The sequence below is a fragment of the Tauraco erythrolophus genome, chromosome 2 (genome assembly GCF_009769465.1).
Source record: "Tauraco erythrolophus isolate bTauEry1 chromosome 2, bTauEry1.pri, whole genome shotgun sequence".
NCBI classification, from domain to species: Eukaryota; Metazoa; Chordata; class Aves; order Musophagiformes; family Musophagidae; genus Tauraco; species Tauraco erythrolophus.
In genome coordinates this window covers 77,284,278-77,304,037 of record NC_141466.1, presented here as the reverse complement: position 1 = coordinate 77,304,037, position 19,760 = coordinate 77,284,278, and the positions used below count along the sequence as shown (strand labels likewise).

Sequence of the window (19,760 nt, the reverse complement as noted above, 5' to 3'; positions counted from 1 at the left end):
TATGTGCTAGAAGCATAAAAGTAGTTTGGAATGTCAGTTTGATTTCCTCCCCTAGTCCAAGAGCACAAGAACCATGTGATTTTAGAAAGCTGGTCTGTCACAGTAGGACATGCACTCAAGGAGAGGCAAGGTCAAGTAAGAAGATATAAGAGACACACATTGATAAAACCAGAATGGTTGGAAAAAGACATGAGTGTGACTTAGTCTGAGGGCAATCTGATTCAACATGAAGTGTAAAAAGTCATGAGCAGCTAATTGACTTATACTTGAACCTTACTTTTGCCTCAACTTAAATCTTAGCTGAAAAATGCTGTACCTATTAATATCTACAGTATGTAAGTAGGACTGCATTTGTATGGATTGCAGAAGAAAATAGTTTCTAACTTGCAGCACAATCTTCTTTATTTCACATATTAAATCTTTCAATCAACAAAATTATATGTATGCCTCTGGGAGATTCATTATGGGAGAACATTCTTTCCATAGTTTTAAAATTTGAAATAACGCTATACATCTATACTATTTAAAAAAAAAAAAATTAGTAATTAAAAAATAAAACCATGAAAAAGAAACTTTGATACCCCCAACTCACTAGGTTATGGCTAATTTGTAGAATTTTATATTGTAGCAAACTTAGTGTGAATAACTTTGTCTTCGTTTTAACCTATGCGATTGCTATTCAGGAGATGTCTGCTTTAAAACCATTGATATAAATTTGGTAAATCTTTGGGATGCAGTAGTTTTATGCTTTAAGCTGACTGAAATTCAGTCAGCTGCTTTGCCAGATCCTTGACAAGTTTAAATTGGCATATTTCAATTCACTCCAATGCAAACTGCATGAAGTTACATCATTGAGTATCTGATTCACTGTTCCTAAGGTCTGTTGTCACAGAAACAGAGACTAGTGATAAATGAAAGATAAAATTTTAGGAGCTGGATGTACCTTCTTTGAAGAATATCAAGTTGAAAGACAGCAATATCCCTAATGTCCCCAGAGTACTCATGCCAAAGAATAGGAATGCTTTATTATTCATTTTTCCAAACATTTTTCCCCCTGAATTTCCCATTACATCTGATTTTACAGTTCTGAAAGCTTTGTGGATTTGCATTAGGAAAAAAATCTTTTAAAATATTTATTTTTGGTAGTTAAATTGATCTTGAACCACATTCTTACTAAGAAAATACATTTTGTGAATTTTTTGTTTAAAACCACCATAAAATAGGGCCCAGTTCTTTAATGAAGAGTTGTCTCACTTTTATTCTCCTTCAATAGGAAGGTAAGGAATTTTTATGTGTAAGATGCATTGAAATGCATATGAAAGTAGATTTTTGGTTTTTTGAATTTGGTTTAAAAAAAATAGTTGTAGAATAATGGCTTCCTGAACTAGAAGGTTTTCAGAATTTGATTTTTCCTTTTTTTTTTTTTCCCCCTTATCCACTTTTGTGGTCAGGAAAAAAGCAAAAAAGGTCATCATATGTAAACTGCACAGTGTCTTGCAGTTTTCTGGAACAGTAATTTTGGCAAACTCTGTTCAGAAAAAAAGATTATCCTGTAATAGTGTTTCCTTGTAGCTCTGCCATTCAAAAGCCTACTTGAATATTCTTCATCATGATGAATTCTTTAATACAAGTTATCTCCAATTCCATTGAGAAGAAAAGTCTTCGCCTTCTGTTTGAGGAAATTATGAACAGTAATAAAGCAAAAAAAATTTAATCCAAATATGTTTACCATCAGAATTTGCAATGGCTACTAAATATTTAGAATGACTACTGATTGCTAAATTTGGAAATCTTAAGCAGAACATTTTTTTTTTTTGTGGCTTCTTCAGCGTCAAGCTTCCTGGCAATGGCGCTTTCTAGAGCAGAAAGAGGAGAAGAGTTAAAATTGCCACTCTCTCCCTCTGACACAAACACAATACACTTGCTCTTTAATGTTCATGTTTACCTAATTTTTCTTACTTCATTGCCATCGTTTTATATATGGAAGCTCAGTCTTACCTTCTGCTTTACAACTGGTATCACTCTATTTAGTTTGCATGCTCTGTTGTGTGCTTGTTTCATGTTCCTCGTAAATGTTCCAGACTGTTGTACCATAACAAGCTTTTTCTTCTCCTCATTCTAATCCTTCTTGTGACATGTTTCATAAGCCAGTTGAATTAGTATTGAGTCAACAGGAGGGCTAGGTAGAAAATGCAAAATTCTATTTTCTTTACAAATGTTATAGTTTTAAAAATTACTTGTCTGCACAAAATGAAGATTCTCTGCTTATTTTTTCAGGAAAAAAGTATACATGAGATACGAGGCACATGAATTAGAAGGAGCTGAGTTCTCAATTTAGATATTTGTGATATAGAGAACCTTTATGATGGGCCTGCAGGTAGCTACTTGCTTATACAGAATGGGACAGCGCCAACATTACAGACTGAATAAAAGATAAGCTGCGTTGTAATCCAGTATTTTTAAGCCATTCCTATACCTCAGCCTCTGCTCAACTTTGCAGCTGTTTTCTTTTGTACAACTGCCTTTTTTCAAAAGCCACCTCTGTTACCTTCTCCCACATCACAGCTAAATCTAGAGCTGATATTCCAGTTAGTGAAAACAGTGACTCAGGAGTAGGCAAAAAAAGAATGCTTTGAAGTATCTATAGATGCAAACCCCTTTGATCATATAACTCTCAGGTCAACATCAAACCTAGAAATTTAATACAGGTTTGGGTCTTAAGACATATTTTGGTCATTGTCCTGGTTTTGACTGGGACAGAGTTAGTTTGGATTCTTTTTAGCACTAGAATAGCTCTGTCTTTTGTATTTAGTATGGGATTTTTTATGAGAAGAATATTGATAGCACACTGATGTTTATAGTTGGTGGTGATTCATCATTTTGGAGGTATGTTTAAAATGGATTTTTAATCTTAAAAATAATGTATTTAAAGCTTTATTCCTTCTACTGCAATTATATCCAGAGAGCTTATTTTTGGAAGAACACTGGTGTTTTTTACAGAAAAACTGGTGTGAAATGTTTTGCCATGCATTGTTTCTACAGTAGAAGAGGATATTGGTTTTATAAAAATATCAGATAGATTTTAAAACATATCATTTGGTGGATTTGTATAAAATAATGACATAACTAATGTTAGAAGGTTGAACAATACAAATGAATCCTTGAAAGTAACAAGATAGCTCTAAGTTTATGAATTACCATTATTCTAGAATTATGTGTTAATGATTATAAAACATAATAGATGCTAAGTTAGATTTTTAAGTTAAACAGTGAATTTTCTTAACGTTTTATGTTCAGATTTCCCATTGATTGCAGGAAGAACAATAACTAAATTCTCCCTGAATCTAACTGTGTGCATCCTTCCATGTTTCACAGCTGAATCAAAGTCTTTTTTTTACTTCTTTCTTTATCAGATACCGTGGCAGCAGAGCTGACCTTTCAGACAATGTGTGTTCATTAAGGAGGAAAATGCCTTTAGTATCTCTTTCTATGCCAATGTCTTAGTCGCTGTAGCTGAGGCAATAGTGTAACAGGATGAGAACTTCCTTGACACTCCCAGTTGTCTCTGAATCAGTGAGATTTAGGCAGATGGACACATCCCATACCACTAGAGAAGCAGGCAGCTTTGGACTATGTTGTGTTTGCACTCCAAAAACTGAGTAAATGAACCTACAGGAGACTCTCCACAGCTCTAGTTAGATTGCTTTCACAGCTCAAACTGGCTTAAGTAACATTACTAAGCATCCAGATTTTCCAGAGTACATTTTCCTCCTTCACTGGAAATTCTATTGAAGGAGTTTTTGAGGATTTTCTGTGTCTCTCCAGGCCTTCCCACTGCCAGCTGTTAATACCAACAAAGTAGCTCTATAGTAAGCTGCCACATGTCTGTACTAGAAGCATGGATCATGTGTACTGTCCATGAACAGTAAGTGTGGCAGAAAGTGCTTGTGTTGAGGAGCAAACATTACAGTCTCCAAGGCTTGTATAGTAGATCTGATACTTTTTAGACTTTAACAAGCCCAGGATTTCTGAGAAGAAACTGGGTAAATTGTACAATTGACGTGTACCTGTTCGGTAAATCCTGTGACTCCTACAAGAAATTTGACAGTATTGGAATCTTGCAAGCTGTAGACTCTCATGCAGAAATATGACAGCTCTACACATGCATACCTCTGGAGTCACAGTTTAAAGGGGAGAAATAGTCCAGGTATTGCGAGAGACTTTTCAGATGTAAATAACGAGTCATGCATGTCAATGTCATGTGACAAGTGATCACAGCTTGCCTCTTGTTTTGCACAGTTTCATGTACAGAAGTCTGGAAACAGAAGCTGAAGTACATGGGCAGTTGCAAAATCCTGTTGTGTCCTTTTCAGCTCATTTCCTCTAGAAAAGCAAGAAATTAATCTAAAAAGGAACATGTAAGATGTAATATATTTCAGCTACCAAATTGTTCAACTGTTAACAATTTCAAAAATATATGGGGTTTTTTTTTTTGATTGCTGTTTAAATTAGACCTGTCCCCAGCTTTGACTCATGAACATTCTTTAAAAAACCCACAACAGATTTGTAATAGAGTTTAGGATTTGTGCTCTGCAAAAGTGGGACTTTCAAATTCCCGCAATATATGATACTGCAGTTAAATTATAACTATTAAATTATTTGATACTTCCTATTTTGGGACAGAGACTCTTAAATCTGTAGTTTATTCTCTCAACTCTTTCATTTATTTAGTTCAGAGATGATCAAACACCTAAAATTTTGACAGAAGTGAGATCCCTGAGCTTTCTGGGCCTGTGGAGGTGCTGTAAAATACTACAGAAAGACTTCTACTGCAGCAAGGATTTAAGTAGAAAGCCATAAGGCTTTCCTGTAAGGGAGCATTCACAGATCTCTTCATATTCTGGGTCTGTAACAGGAGGTTTGAGGCAGACCTGGGGTTATAGCACAATGACCTTGTGCAAGCTTTAGGTACTGTTGTGACTTGCCACCCAATCTAACTTACTCAGACTCTCTAAATTATGTCAGTTTGCCCCTCAAAAAATGTTTCTAGATTGTATTGAGAAAGCATAAAACCAACTCCAAGTCAGTATAGCTCCCACAACTCCTCTTTGAAACGTGGAACAGAAAATTGTTGTGTGTCCAGATGTTGGCCAGCTCAATGCTATCAGTTTCAGCATTAGCCCCTTTGACACATGCAAAGATGGGTGTATATAAGGAGTTTGAGTGGGGAGGTGAACAAATTTTGTTAAAGGGAGACCTGGGATGAAAAGAAGCTTGCAAATTTGTTTGCAGTAGCCTTTTTAGGCTTTAATATTTATCTTTGCAAAGGCAAAACTAGTTAAGTTAACCTATTGATAGTACCACATTCAAATAGGAAATAAGCTGGGAACTGTGGAATCTCTTTTTCCTGCTCTCTCTCCCTCATTTAAAAAAAAAAAAAAAGAAAAAAAAAAGAGAGAGAGAGAGAAGTACAAGTGAATCTCGTACAGAGTATGTCATATTGCAGGTAAGAGTGCAGCCAAAAGGAAGGATGACTGGGCATGCATTTTTAGCAGTATCAAAGATTTTAATCTCTCCAAGAAAAGGACTCTGTCTTTGCAAATTTAATGAGTGGACTTTCTGAAAGGCTGGCTAACTTGATTTCAACTTTAAACATAAGTGGAAATTGCATTTATATTAGTTCAGCAGCTCTAGCTTGGAAATGGTATTGAGCAGGATAAACTTGTTTGCCAAAAACATTGAAAAAGAGCAGGCTACTTTTTATTTATGCAACTGATAGAAAACAAAAGGTGCTGTAGCAGTCAGACATGCTGCTGGCAGTGAGAGTTGTGTACACTTGCACAGCAAGAAATGCTTGTTGGAAAAGTAGCTCTCCATATCCTTTCCAAGAATGGAAACTTAGAATAGAAAAGAAGAGACTTGGTTCTATAGGACAAATTAGTTCTTACAATAGAACTTATTTTGTTGTCAAAGAACAGTAATATCAAAGAACGTTTTTTTAATGGCAGAGGAGTAGGCATATGGAACAGTTTTTATCCCAGACTCCAAATCACATCTACTTCTCTAGAAAAAACATCGAGCTGTCTATTGGCGATGTATATGTAGGTACTATGGTGAATTTTATTATTTCTATTTTTCATTAAAAAAAAAAAATACTACAATGATAACTTACTAGTTTGTTTCTCCATCTCAGGAAGGGCTGGCCTGAACCCAAGTGTTTTCTTTAACAAAATAATGCAAGAATATTATCACCATTGTTGTGCTTTGGTTTTTTTTCACCACATAGGAGACCACTCTCTTCCGGCAGCAAAATGCAGAGAGATCCAGTAAAGGTAAGTGTATTTTCAGACTTCTGCTGTTCCCATATTGTTTGGTTTCAATGCTAATCCTTATGTACAAATATCAACAGTCTTATTTATGGGTATTGGTTTTACAGGAAGAGATTTTGAAGAACTGTGAATTAGAGTAGAATCTTCAGATTAGTATTAAAAAATCCCTAATTTGCAATGATATTTTGAAAAAGTAACACTTCTCATAATTTACTCTCCAGTAAAATGTACTGATATATACACAGAGCTCTTTTTCTAATCACTGTGAATTACACTTTTTTTTTTTCTCCTGAAATAAAAGGGAAGAAAAAAGGGTAACTTCCATTTTTTAATAAATGTTACTTTTTAAATGCCAGGTTAGTATCTGAAGAGTATTCAGACACAGTCATTTTTTTCAAAACATGTAGTTCTTTGTTTAAGTGAATGTTTTAAGGATTTGGTCAGTAGAAGTTAGTATGAACTTTCTTTTTAAAAGAAGTGACCAGATTTGCTTGGTGCACAAGGAACATCTCCTAAAATTGACTGCTGGGATCACCTTTCTTTTTACCAGAATTCTGAAACTGAATCTTAAAGCAGAACAGCACGGGAAACACGTGAATAGAATTCATGCTTTATTTACACCATGTTTCATGTATGTGATACTCATCTTGGTTTCGGTTTTCAACTCTTCAGTCAATGTAGAAGCCTGTGCAGTGCACCTTTTCTTTTTAAGCATTTCTGAAGGTTGATTCTTATGGAGGGGAAAAGACATAGAATGCCGTCATTTAAAAACATTTTATTATTTTGTTCTCTGTGAAATACCTATGATCCCCTCTGACAATAATTGAGAAATACAATAAATATCCTCTCAGTTAAAGTATGTGCAAAACTTCTTAACTTCTACAATAATTAAACCCGGTGATTAAACCTAAGATGTTTAGGTATTTTTAGTTTTTAACATTATCTTCATTCTGGATATATGTGCAACCTATCAAGCATCTCTAGTGACTTCCCAGATAGGATAATACAAGATAAGGTTATAAAGAGATGGGAGGAAAAGAAAAACCCACAACCAAAAACCTAGGTCATAGTAAAAGTATAATGAAGAGTGAGAATACATTTATAATTTTTAAATATCTTGAAGCAAATGTAAGTCTTACTTCTCCAAATCCTATACTAATAAATAGTTTTTAAACAAATTTGGTAAACATACCTTTAGAACAGGCAAAGGATATAATTTTGAGGCTGTACTTTTAAGAACTGATACTGATTTTGAGTACTGTAGTGCTTGAATGTCTTTTCTTACGAATTCTTATTTTTATTAATATCATCTCAGTAAAAAAAGAACCAAACCAGTATAATCTCACTTTACTGAAATGCTAGAAGTTAATGATCTGGAAATATATCATTAAGCTATTCTCTCACAGCTCAACACCAAAACCTAATAGAAATATAGTAGTTTGCAGTATATGACTCTAAGCCTGCCATGAATATGTTGGGATCTTGGATTATTTTTGTAGCTGTCATTATTAATTGATTCTGAAGTTAGTGTATCTCAATAGCCAGATTGCTGTCTTTTCTGCTTACTTGAAAGTCTACTCAAGAAATGCCCATTGAAGAAAAGCTCCCATAGCACATCCAAGCAAAAGGATGAAATGGACGTTTCCATCTGTTAACCTAAATACTAATAATTCACATTATTACTCTAACAAAATCTGTTGTGCTCAGGTTCTTTTCACAGTCTCCAAGCCATCTCAACCCATATGTTGTCATTCCTCTATGCCAAATCCATTTATTCCAACTTTACATAGAAAATATTACTAACCAGTTCAGGCTTCAAAGTCTGGAGCTCTATGCTCCTATTAGATGGTACAGATATGATTACTTTTCTTTAAATAATACAATTCCTTTAAATGTCTTAATTAATTATTAACTAAATTCATCTTCATAAAATTATTTTTAGAAGAAAAAAGTCATTCGGAAAGGAGGCTTGGTAATATATCTTGTTTTAATGCTTTGCATTATGCCATGCACTGTGGGTTATGAAGGTTACTTCATATTGCTGTTACTTCAAAACAGTTTGTTATGAGTCTTTCAACACGACAGAATATCTGAAAGCATGGATCATGAGCCAAAACTGAGAGCAACAGATAAATCTTTTAAAAAATGTTTTATTTATGAGTATGGAGATTTTAATACACTTTTATCATGGCTAAAAATTGCTCAAATTTTGCAAAGTGTGTGAATGAGAACTCAATAACTATCTCTTCACAGCTAGGTTATAGGTAATTAGACAGTTAAATATATGAGTAGTCTAATGTCAGGAAAGTTCTTTCTGTTCAATTGAAGTGGATTTGAAACATATGCCTATTGAGAACAGTGATATTTTACAAGTAAACTCATGTATAAACAAGTCCTTTTCTGATTGAATAATTACTTTTCAATATTTCAATACCTTTCGGTTTAGGAATCTCTGTCCTTTTGTTTGTTCAAAAAAAAATCAATTTAAACTATTGTCATTAAACTACTTAGGCTGCTCAAGTCTATTAAAATTTTGCACTAAATGCATTGAAAAGTTTTTGCATCACTGTCTTTCTCTACAGTGTCCTCAGAGTAGGAAATCGTACCTTTGCAAATCTACCAGAACAAAAAATTTGTCTTAAAGCACATAATTACACTTACTTGTGCTTTGTTCTAAAATGAAAATTTATACATTTACATTTATTCTGTCTGTGGTGTTGTTACAATAAAGCAGTTATATTCTCCAGATGAAGTGCTTTTCTATGATTTGCGATTGCTTTTGGTGCAGATGCAGAATCTGATGGAAGTTGTTTGTAGTATCATATTATTCCCATGATTATCTGTTATCTCACAGGAATCTTGCTGTTCCAGTATTCGTCCAGAGACATAATGAAACTAAAATACAGGCTGAAAATGATAAAACCAGAAAGTGAAATTTCAAATGAGCATGCTGGAATTATGACATTGTTGTACGGTGTATACAGGACATATTGAAATAGTACACAGCAAGGTGTAAAATTTCTTTGATCATGTGGGCAATCTTTATATTTTCCATAAAAGTTCTGTTAAAGTGGCCTGAAGCTGATAGGTTGCTTACCTTCAGCTTTGCAACATTATGTAACACTCTTTTTGCAATGAAAATGTGATTTGTTTTAAGGCAGAGCACGTATGGTACTTATGTTTCTTTGTGTGATTTTTTTTTCTTCCTATCAACACCCTCCACATCATCCAAGAAAAAAATACCCTAAGCTAGTTTGACATGTGCCACCTAGATAAAGTTATCTTGCCTTTCAGTTCATCTACCCGTTTGCCTGCATTTGAAATTTGGTTTATTGACATTGGAACAAATAGTTTGTAGTTGGTTAAATCACTTCTCATGTGTTCTTTAAAACATTTGATAATCTTCAAACTCATGGTAGAAAACCAAAATTTAAAGGTGTCTTAATTACCGTTTTGTGAATTGGAGATTTCCTGTGCTGTTGTCTCTGTGCTCTCTTGTGGAAACTGGCTACAACCTCTGTTAAGTTCTTGCAATTTCTGCTGTAAGTAGGAAATTTCCACTTTTGTACTTTTATTCCAATAAGCCAGCCTATCTATCCCTTCTTCCTGAAAACTGACGTGAGGAATTCATTTCAGTTTTGAACCATTTTGAACATTTTCTTTATAAGGTAGTATTTTCTTGTGCTTTTTCATTTACTTGGCTAGCAATCATTTTAGTTTGCTTATTATTGTTTTCTCCTAAAGAGCTAGTTCGTGACTATAAAGAGCCAGATACAAAACATCAAGATACTGAACAAATGTTGACACCCAAAACTATAGTCAGTTTGATGAGAGGGGTGTGATTTCCATTTAAGCATCTCAGTAAAGTGCCAGTACTTGAAAAATGATGGGCCCTTACCAAAAACAACGACAGTGTTTGGTGCTAAACTTTCCTAAATTGTGTCTTCTCACTTTCTTAAGAACATTTCTCTTTCTAATAATTTTGAGGATTTCATGCAGCGCAGTATTTTCTTACCATAAAAATAGGGATTTTTGTGATAAACGCTACCAATCTGTGCTCATTTGCTACTCTTTCTTTTTTCCCTTTTTGGATTAATTATTCTGGTTCATATATTGCTCTGCTCTTCGTTATTGATCTGTTTGTATTTGTCTTCTATTTTTTGTTACAATACGTTTTGTTATTACTTCTGTACTTCTATGTTTTCCTATATTCTTCAAGCTACTTTTTTTTTCTCTTAAGCTTGATTGTAACATTAATCCTTGTTACTTGAGTTCTAAGTAGCATAAAATGCTTGAATTCAAATATGGTATTCTCTTTTCTGAAGCTCTCTGCAGTGTTTAACTTTAATAAGCTCGTATTATATCCCCGTGTATTTGATTAGTATTTGCATTTGTTCAAGGAATAAATTGTATGGTAATTACGGACAATTATTTGCTGAAATTATCTCCCATATGTCAGTTTTAAAATACTATTTTATACTGAACATCTCTTAAGATTTGCTTCGAATTTATTTATAGTTTTATTCCCTAAATTATATCTTCATTATATCACCTGGTGTTTGCAGTTTCTCATAGCTGGAAATGACGCTTCTTGCATACAAAGTAAATGATAGTTAGTAGTTTAATTTACTTTTTTCTTAAAATTGTATTTCTGTATGGTGCCAAGAAGCTCTGAACAGCGCTATCTTTGGAATGCATAGATCAAAAAGGATAAAATATGCTTTTTGATTACATTCTCACAAGAGTCTCATTACTTCTTCAAAGAGAAGTGAGGAAACTTCAGCCACTTTGTTGACATTGGTTTTGCTTTCCTTTAGCTGCTCTGGAAGAGCTATCTTCCCTCTGACACCAGTCCTCAGGTTTATGTATTGACTTTTAAATAGGGTGGAGCATATCTTCTATTTGAAGGACGCAGATGTCTACTAACTCCATTGATCCTCAGGAAGGTCTATTGATAGTATTCTAGTACTCGTGTTCAGAATGAACAAAGAGCAGCACTGAGCCACAGGAAGATGATATTGGGCATAGTTCTGCTCTGGTGACCCCTTCATCATACTCTCTGTGATACGCATGTTTGTAAGCCAAACACTGTGGTTATTTCACTGGAGGCTGAAAACTTATGTTAACTTAAATTTAAGGAAAAGCCTAGATTTTAAAGCTTTCAGATAGCTTTTCCATAGTGTAAGGAAGAGAAAAAGGTCTTAGGTGCATTTTCTTACATTATACTTCTTTCAGTTCTTGAAAAATTAGTTGCAAACTAATTCAGAGCCACCTACATGTTATAAACTCATTAGTTATCCAGCACATCACGATGTGTCTCACTGATCATGAAGTATTACAAAGCATATTTAAATATCAAGAATGTATTTTTCTAATTAGCTTTCTTATTTGTTATACCTTACCTGTTTGGATATCTCATCTTTTTCCTTAGCAAACATTCTGAATTAATAGCCATTCGTGTTTGAGCTGTTCTGTTCTACTGTTCTCAGCTGTTCTGAGCTATTCTCAAAATTTCTTTTTTGGTATAGATTAAACATCTTCAATAACTATTTCTATGTATCTCACAGAGTAAAGGCAGAGAAAGTGACATTACAACACAACTTAAAAGTTATTAAACGATTGCAAAATGTGTCTACATGAAATTTCTGTGTTTATATTTTGGTATGAATATGACAGTAGTTCTGATTTTCCTACCAGAAAATTCATGTAATGTCATTCAAATCTATTTCTGTTTGCAAGCAGTTAGACTGTCTTGTGTCCGTAGCATCACAGGGGGTAGTATCTAATTTTTAGAAGCAAGGATAGGTCTTTGTGTCCTCCACAATTCTCAGTATTTTTTATTTTCTGTGGGTTGTAAAAATTTTACAATACTGCTCCATCAGCTTTTCACTGAATAGGAGCTTTGGACAAGGGGCTGTATTTTTATTTATATAGGTAACTGTAGGTTTGAAGAATTCGTATGCATGTTCACCTAACATGCTTATACTAAAGGTTCTAGTGCACAGTTCAATATTTAATAGTATATTGAGGCAGAATACTTCAGCAGTTGCAGATGTAAGCAACAAATATCTATAGAGAGACATTTCAGTCACCTTCTGAGCTTTTCGGGTTAGTATTTTAGTTTTTATTTTTAAACTCTGAGATTTTATGGAAAATATCCTGTTAATTTTAGGATAATTTTTCAATATAAGAGTGATACTACTTTAATGTGCATACTGGCACTGTATTGACTCTGTGTGTCGTCTTATCTCTACAGAAGAATTACATGAAAATACCAGTTTTGATGCAAAACGAATGTCAGAAACAGCTGATACTGATATGAACAGCCAGATGGGGGATAAATCAAAAGAAGAAATCGAGTCAGAAAGGACTCCTGTTTCCAGGGAAACTTGGATTAGCTTTGAAGACTTCTGTGTTTGTTTCCAGTAAGCAACAGAGGTTTTGGGTTTTATTCTATAAAATACACAGTATGACAATGGTAAAATGCAAAATGTGTCTATATAAAAACTGCATCTTCTCAACAGATCTTCTTTGTGTAACTATCATGCCTTTCAAGGTAGTCCTAAGGCTACTTACTGTTCTGACCAGACTTACTGTCCCTGTTGACAGTGAGTCCGTCGGTGCAGCCCCATGCTGTGTCTTGAGCATGACCTCCAGAGTACAGCGGAGAACACAGCCACCAGCTTCATAAAGCATATGTCAGACTGAAGTGCGGGTGGCAGATGATAGGTCATGAAATGTGCAGCCTTTATGGTGCTCACATACCCGACCTGTCAGCCACTGGGCAAACACATTCTGCGTCTGAACAATACAATTCTAAGGCAAAACAAGTTGTTGAAATCTTCTGTTGCCATCAGCATAGCTCAGCTTGGTCAACTCGGTGCTTTCTTTGCCTCCCTTTTTTCAATATAATTCCAAGGCATTTATACCTCTGCAAACATAAAAAAGCTAGTGTAATTGCAGCATAGTATCTTTAGCTTCAGTCTTTCAGATTTAAGAAGCCTCGTACACTGTAGATCCATCAAAGAATCTGACATTGCTGAGGGGAGTAATTATATCAGAGAATTTACCCAGGTTTTTTGAATTACAATTTGTAACAGATTTCTCTGTGAAGCTTTTATTTTCATAAATGAATGCTTTCTTGAGCAGATATTAAACTCTGCTCTCTCTCTGAGGGAGAATGCATAATTTTTATACCAGCAGCACTACAGGAACTTTAGGAATAAAAGATCATAGATCACTTTAGACCTTGTTAAGGTTTGCCTGTCTAATTTTAGGGAGCTGCAGGTCCAGGAAGATATGGCCTTCAGAAAAAGGCATCACAACCAAAGTAATTTCCTTCCCTTTTAGTCTTGCTTATAGTCTCCTACACAGAAAATGTGAAATATGAAGTTTTTAACTTGTTAGCCAAATGTTAAAGTACTGTTGACCTTTTGTAGACCACAGTAATATTAATTAATATATAGAGCATTTGTTGATTTCTTATTCCTGTCTCTAAATGGGTGAGAGTTTACTTGTTTTTACAGTGAAATGATAAAGTAGGTGTTAACAAACAATCTTGATTGACCTTTGAGGAATTTATCATTTAGAAGAAATTAGGCACCCAAGGTTTTCATTTTACCAGTCAGTTCTGTTGAAAGCATTTCTTTGTCTGACATGCCTATATCTCAGATACAGTGCAAATACAATGAATGTTCAGAGTTCATATCAACTTTAAGAAATGAGGAAAATTTTAGTCATTGTAGGAATTGATATGTTGGCAATGGCTCAGGATCCCTGTGAAGTTTCTGAGTAATCAAAACATTTATTTTACACAAAACATTGGACTTTGCAACTGATTCCATCCTCAGTTAAAGCTGAAGTCATTTTTGTTGCCCGTCATTAAGTCAAATTCAGAAAAAAATGTTGTCAGGTACTAAGTAGCTTTCTGAAAATATGCAAACACCACAGAACTGAAAAAGCACATTGAAGAACTGTACAAAATAGTTCTTCCTTACCTTCCTTATCCTTATAGATAACTTTATTACAGTAATATTCAGGTAGGCTTGGAAGTTTTAGAGTAATATTAGCTTATTACCATCTATAGATTCAAATTGGACAAATTAGTGGCCTGACCTCCAATGGAAAACTGTAGAAGTACAGCAAAGGTAGAAATTAATGTCAGCTGCTTTCTCTGGAGATGAACTATGTTCACCTTTTATGAAACTAGAAATGTTGAACCATTTTTGAGAAATAGCTGGGAGTCTGATTTATGAAAGTTTTATTAGTATCTTATGCTATGAAATAGACATTTACCTGAAATATATCATTTAGACTAAGATTATTTTGCTGTGTGTATTTTTATTTTATTTTCTCCCTAGGAACCTGTATGTTTTCCACAAGCCACATACATATGCTTACAACTATCAGAAGACAGATTTTAAGGTATATGACTGTATTGAGTTTTTATGTGCTTTCTTTTATTTTTGTCAGTCTTACGTATTTAGATAATATCCATATCTTAAATGACATTAGTAGATCACATAGAACTGCTATTACTGAAAAAATAATAGTGCCTTAAGATTACTATAGTCAATACAAAGGTAATGTTTGCTAGCAAATATCCAGAAGTATTTCACTGTGTGAAGAAAAAAAATGTTACGGAATGCTGTTGCACAATAATAATAAAAATTGACTATGTAAACTGTGAAAGTGGGTAGTGAGAGTATATATTACAGTGAATCAGATCTCCATCCTCTCTATATCTTGATTTAAATCTACCTTATAACAATTTAGAGAGTAAATTAAATTTAATGACAATACAGCTGCTGAATCTGCCCTTCAATTCTCCATCTTCACCTGTCACCTAAAACCCGAATCAGGAGTCTATATGGCATAGCTCTCTATTTTCTCTTTACGTGCTAAGTCCTTTGGCAATTTACAAGATTCTGTTGCAGGGATTAGAAATACCCCTTAGTTGCATTGAAATTACAGTATTTATTTAAACCTACCATTAGTTGTATTATCAGAAAGTTATTCAACATGCTTGGAAATCCTGTTCCAGCTCTAGTTTTATGCTGTAACTGAAGTGTAATTGTAGAGTACTGAAATGTAAACTCCAGGCATGAACTTTATGTAAAATCCTGTACTGAGAAAGTAAACTACATGGATTATGCTTCATAATTATAGTATATCTGCAATTTCACACCTCTCCATATTTTTAATCACATCAAAAGAAATTTTCCCAGTCACTGCACGATATACTTTCACAAGCCATAATCACCATCAAGACTATATAAGCCTGTGTGCTATTGTGCTGAAAAATTAACCCTTTGCTGTCAAACCATTCTGTTTTTTCACATTGATACAGATGAGGTTTTTACACCATTAGGTAGATTCTGTATCAGACTTATAGAAGAACACTTTTATATTATGCTATGAAGATAACAGTAGTGATATTCTGGGATAAAATACAAAAAATGTATTGATGTGACTGTGGAGAATGTAGGAAGACGTATTAAAACAGTTCTGAAGCAAAGAAGCTCTTTCACATTCAGATTTTGAAGAATTTCTAGGAACAGTAGAATCATTCTATAGTTCCTAAATTGGCACAGGAATTATATATTATAGTTGAGAGTGAAAAATGCTGCCTCCATTTATTTTTGTAGAAAATCAGGCAGAATCAGTCATATGTTACAAATTAAGAGTGCTTATTTCAAGCTTACTCTAATTAATTAGAATCAGAAAGTTGCAACATAAACAAAATTTTTAGTCTTCCATTGAATGTTGTTTGGGCAGTAGAACTACTAAACTGAGGTACATATGAAGAATGTCATATAAAATTAGATATATTATCATTCAAGAAACTTTTCTGTTTCCTTTTATCTCTTAACTGAACATTATGGTTTACACATGCAGCACAAGGCTCTGGGCTTAAATGACATGTCTGAAATTTGGAAGAAGTAGCGACAGTTGATTACTTCCCATATTATATCTAGGGTCACAATATCCGAAATCTTAGTCATGCTTTGTATAATCCTGGGCAGGCAGCTTTCCATTAAAATGGAAGATGAACAAATGTCTGTTTTTAATGTGCAGTCTACTGATGCTCGAGTCTTCTACTATTTACTTGTGGACAGTCTGATGCCCATTGAAATCCTGGTTAGCTTTTCTGCATTAGTACACTGGGATGATACTGGAGGTAAGGTCAACACAGAAAAATGCATGTTAATGTCGTGTTTTCCCATACTTGAATATGTCTGTGCTTCTGTGTTTGGCTGTGGTGTATTCTGGCACAGTTTGAAAGTTTAGCATTAAATAGTCAAATTGATTCTAGGAAATATGCTCATATTCAAGTAATGCTTTCTTGTTATTTAATATTGATGATGAATATTTTCTTGAAAGGATCCCTCCCTTCACTGCTTATTACAATTTGCTGCAACCTTTTCATCAATATATTCCTGGTATGGATTTTCTTGTGTTTCTTAGGGTTGTTTTTTCTACAAATTCCATTCTTGCAAGCTACTTTATGCCTTACCTGATCAAAATGAAGAAAATCAGTACACTGAAGTAAACTTGTACACTGTAAGCTCTTGAAATAAGCCAGCTGTAAACATATTTAAGATTGAACAGATTGGATGGTTTAAATAAGAATCACTTGTATTTTATGGAAGTCATAGAATGGCATTCAGAAAAGCTAATGCATGTTATGACAATAAAGTTAATCAGACATTTCAACATTGGATATCGGCATAATTTTAGTGCATCTAGAGTAGAGTAGATAGAACTAAAGGAAAGCTTAAAAAAAAACCCAAACTGACCATCCCATTAAAATAATTAAACTCTAATATAAATATAAGTTTTGTATGGCTGTTTACTTCCTTTGCATGTGAACAGAAGGGATTTTTCTCTGAGTTTTAGAGCAGCCTTGAGTGACTTGGAAGATGTCTGATATATACATCTTCCTAACACGTTCTTTTAACCATTATTTTCTAGTAAATAGTACAAATAAGCCATATTCTGTGCCACCAATGCATTTTAAATGACTGGCCCTTTTCTCTGAATTGTCAACACCTAAATGAAGGCTTCATTGAGTGTGAAGTAGATACAGATTCTGCATAAGTATGTTTGTCTTGATTTTACTGGTATTCCCGCCCCTCAATTGTGGGATTTTTTTCTTTCCTATTTGAGGTACTAAACAAGCACGTTCTAGTATTTCAAAGGGTGTGCTGATGGTTGAACGTTTCTCTTGGAAATGTCTGACTCCCAGAGAACTTGTGTTAAAGATGCATACATCCGCAACCAAAGCTACTGTGTTAAATCTTCCTGTTGGGTATGTACAAGGCTTCATTTCTGCCCTAACACTTTAGTCTTAAGGCTTGAGGTAATCTTTTACTTTACACGGTAACTAAGAGTTTATTTCCTAAACCAGAAGTTTTTGAAATATCAAACTGGTTGATAGCTAGGATTTGGTAAGACTGCGAAATTGTTATGAGTTTAAAATAATTACCAAAACCTTTATAAAATTTTTGAATTTTTTACTGTTAATTAGAAGCATTTAGCAAGAAAAATCATACTGATTTTCTAAAAATAAACTAGAATACAAATTCCTGCTTAAAAGTGTTTCTAACTAGAATGATTTTGAGATGTTTCCTGAAGTACCAACAAAAATTAAAGAATTAGGATTTTTAGTGGCACTGTAAAAGAATGATGATTCAGCAGGAGGTTTCATATCTTTTCTTGAAATAGGATTTATAAACCTAAGAGAAGAAATTCTGAGGTTATCCATAAAGCCTTCCATATCTTGCTTCACGTTTACATAGTGCTTAATCTGATTTATTTATCTTTGCATATAACTGTAGATATTCAGTATAGAGCATCGCCTGATTGTTTAAATAAATAAATAGATGAAAGGTAAGAGACTTTGGTAATTATTAGTTTCTGAAAATGCTTCTAGTGAAACAAGGAAGATGACATAGTCATATGTTGCCATAAGCATAAAGTTGTTGACTAATTCATTGAGGCCTTCTACTTTTCCAAAAATAGAGAGTTACCAGTTTAGCCTCAAAGAGATGAGACAAAAATGTATTTTAAATAAATCAAGTAAGGTTTCACATAAACAAGCATAGAAATAAAATACAACAATACTGGCACGATGATATTACATCAAAGATCTTTAACAGTGCCCTTTATTTAGTTTGATTCAGACAAAAAAAATGGAGAAGTTGTTAATTGTGTTTATAGGTTAGTTCTGCCACCACATTCTCAGTGTAGTTTCCAAAAGTTGCATCTCTCTGACCTGTAGGGAAGCTAAAAATGTATATCTTTTTGCACTTGCAAATTTCAAAGCTACTGGAGATACAGGCAGCTCAAATTGATAAGCTTCTCACCTTTGATTCTCTCTACTTCAGACAGAGCCAGCAGGCTTTCAGGAATCTTTAATTTACAGCAGTTGTGGGAGACAAATGGGCTTATTGACTGCTCCTTATTTCATTCCAAATGAGAAATTACCTGCTAAGCCAGGAAGGCACTTTCTTCCCTCTGACTGTTGGTGGCCAGGGGACATTTCAAATTTCACTCACAAGACGATGCAATTTACAAAGTGTGAGTGTGTGTGTGGAGAGTAACTCTTCTTTCTTACTCTCACTGCTGGAACTCTGGTTAACAGTAAAGCTGTGGCCTGGATCAACTTCTCCAGGTAATTCCAATCTGACAATGCTATAAGACTATGAAGCTTCGCCATTTGATGTCAGCAAGCTCCTCAAGTATTTCAGTGGGACTGCAGGACATTGTTAACTGGAAGGAAGAGCATGAATCACCTGTATTGTATGACTGTAGTAGGAAGAATTTCTTTTATAATTGGAATCTGTTACAGGATACACTCAGAAAAACAAGAATGAGCTGAGATGAGTGTATCCCAATAAGACATAATGAATTTCTGATGTTTGCCACCTAAGGATGTTACGGTTGAGTGGTTTGGTCCACAGTTGCTCTGTAAAATAGTCACTCTGTAGTGTTCATCTAGCCTGACATGATTAGACGTTATTTTTCTGGTTTTGTCAGTGCAAACATGGAAATTATGATCTAAGCAATGTATGGCCAGAACACTTAACTTCTTCTCTAAACTTCCTAGAGCAAATAGGTTTTTAACTGTAGATAACTATAATCCTGACTAAAAAACTTCAGGATTGTATCCATTTGAAATAGTGAAACTGGCTATTTTGCTAAAGAAAACCGTAACCTAAGCAAATAAAATAAAATAACAATGACTTCTCTAATTTCACCTACTACTTATGTTTGGAGGTTCTTGAGAAGCAAGGAGATAGAAATTCAGGATTTGAACTGCCGATATATCTAGGAATGGATTTCATTTTTCCCAAATATATGAAAGGAAAAGCTTAAGAATTGCTGCGATTTAAAAAAAAAGAGGTTCTTTGTGGATTTTTTTTTTCT

At 34.2% G+C, this 19,760-nt stretch overlaps 1 protein-coding gene across 1 annotated transcript in view; it reads left to right on the top strand.

Moving 5' to 3' along the window:
- Positions 1-19,760, top strand: part of ADGB (androglobin) — a 139,787-nt gene that overhangs the window by 63,852 nt on the left and 56,175 nt on the right. The window contains exons 15-19 of the mRNA XM_086625981.1: positions 6,287-6,332; positions 12,586-12,754; positions 14,690-14,753; positions 16,407-16,509; positions 17,499-17,640. Coding sequence (XP_086482107.1) covers positions 6,287-6,332; positions 12,586-12,754; positions 14,690-14,753; positions 16,407-16,509; positions 17,499-17,640 — 524 coding nt within the window. The remainder of the gene's footprint in view (positions 1-6,286; positions 6,333-12,585; positions 12,755-14,689; positions 14,754-16,406; positions 16,510-17,498; positions 17,641-19,760) is intronic.